The 1,108-nt window shown below is 51.4% G+C and overlaps 1 protein-coding gene across 1 annotated transcript; it reads right to left on the bottom strand.

The window, feature by feature from the left end:
- Nucleotides 1–220: 220 nt before the first annotated feature.
- On the bottom strand, nucleotides 221–817 carry LOC117509038 (claudin-3-like). Its single transcript, XM_034168852.1, has one exon. It carries the CDS (start codon nucleotides 809–811, stop codon nucleotides 221–223), a length of 591 nt encoding a protein of 196 aa, XP_034024743.1. The 5' UTR covers nucleotides 812–817.
- Nucleotides 818–1,108: the final 291 nt, after the last annotated feature.

Below are 1,108 nucleotides of genomic sequence, written 5' to 3'. Positions count from 1 at the left end.
TTGTTTAATCTCAAATATGATTCAAAACAAGATGTTTCAGAGACTCTTTCACTGAGTCAGATTTGTAAAATTATGATCTAACAACAAGTCCTTTACATTTTTGGAGTTCAGTTCTCTTAGAAAAATAACAAATAAAATCTGCTGTAAATAATCCAGTTCTTGAGTTCCACATCAGAGGGGTTGTGATCAGAGCTCATGCTGGTTGTGGGTTCACGTCCTCCTAAACGTTCAGGTCTGTGCTCTGGTCCACCTGCTGCACTTCAGTTTTAAAAATGCACCAACTGGAGGCCAGAAACGTGCCCCCCATCAGCATCAGGGCAAAGGAGGTCCAGCCGAGGTACAGCGCCGGACCCCAGGTTCGCCGCAGCAGAACAGCGCTCTCCAGTGGCTGACTGGTGTGATGGCACGTCCACGCCACGGGAACCAGCAGCAGGATCGCACACAGCACAAAGAGAGCACCAGAAAGCACCTTGATCTGGCCCCGCTTGGGGAAGAACACGGCCCCGACTGTACCCGTCACCACAGCCAAAGCCCCGGCTCCGATGGCAGCCATGATGAGCGCTCTCCACGTACGTAAGCTCCCAGACAGAGACATGAGGGACTTGTAGAAGGAGCAGTGCAGGCTCCCATCATGGCCGAAGTCCCAGTGGTCCCATTCCAGCCACACCCCGTCCCAGTAGACAGGCAGAGTGGCTGTGGTGTTGTCCAGGGTGCCGCTGACGTTCCACAGAGCGAGGCAACGCGTCAGAACGGCACAGAGCCACCCGGTGAGGCCCAGAACCAAAGCCGCCAGCTCCAGCTGCCGCTCCATGACCTGGCCTGCTGTGTACTCTCTGACCACACGTGCACGCTCTTACAAGCTCGTGGTCGACTCTAATCCAAACTTGAAAATGAAATATTTTTGACTCAGTTAGCACCAAGTTTTCAGTGAGGAAGAGATTGTGCTGTTAGAGTTCAGGTAGATTTTGTCCAAGATTCACTCAAACTGCAGCTACACACTGACTGACTGACTGCCAACAGCTGAAAGTCCACAACTGACCACATATAAGTCACTTTAAGCACAAAGCCTTGGATGACGTCACAAAGACAGTTTCAGCACAGCAAAAAA

This window comes from Thalassophryne amazonica, chromosome 4, assembly GCF_902500255.1.
Source record: "Thalassophryne amazonica chromosome 4, fThaAma1.1, whole genome shotgun sequence".
In the NCBI taxonomy this organism is placed as follows: Eukaryota; Metazoa; Chordata; class Actinopteri; order Batrachoidiformes; family Batrachoididae; genus Thalassophryne; species Thalassophryne amazonica.
The sequence above is the reverse complement of the archived record's forward strand: the minus strand, read 5'-3'. Positions and strand labels throughout refer to the sequence as shown.

Bases quoted from the DNA above. Each gene is read 5' to 3' on its own strand.
- LOC117509038 (XM_034168852.1), bottom strand. From the start codon at position 811: ATGGAGCGGCAGCTGGAGCTGGCGGCTTTGGTTCTGGGCCTCACCGGG.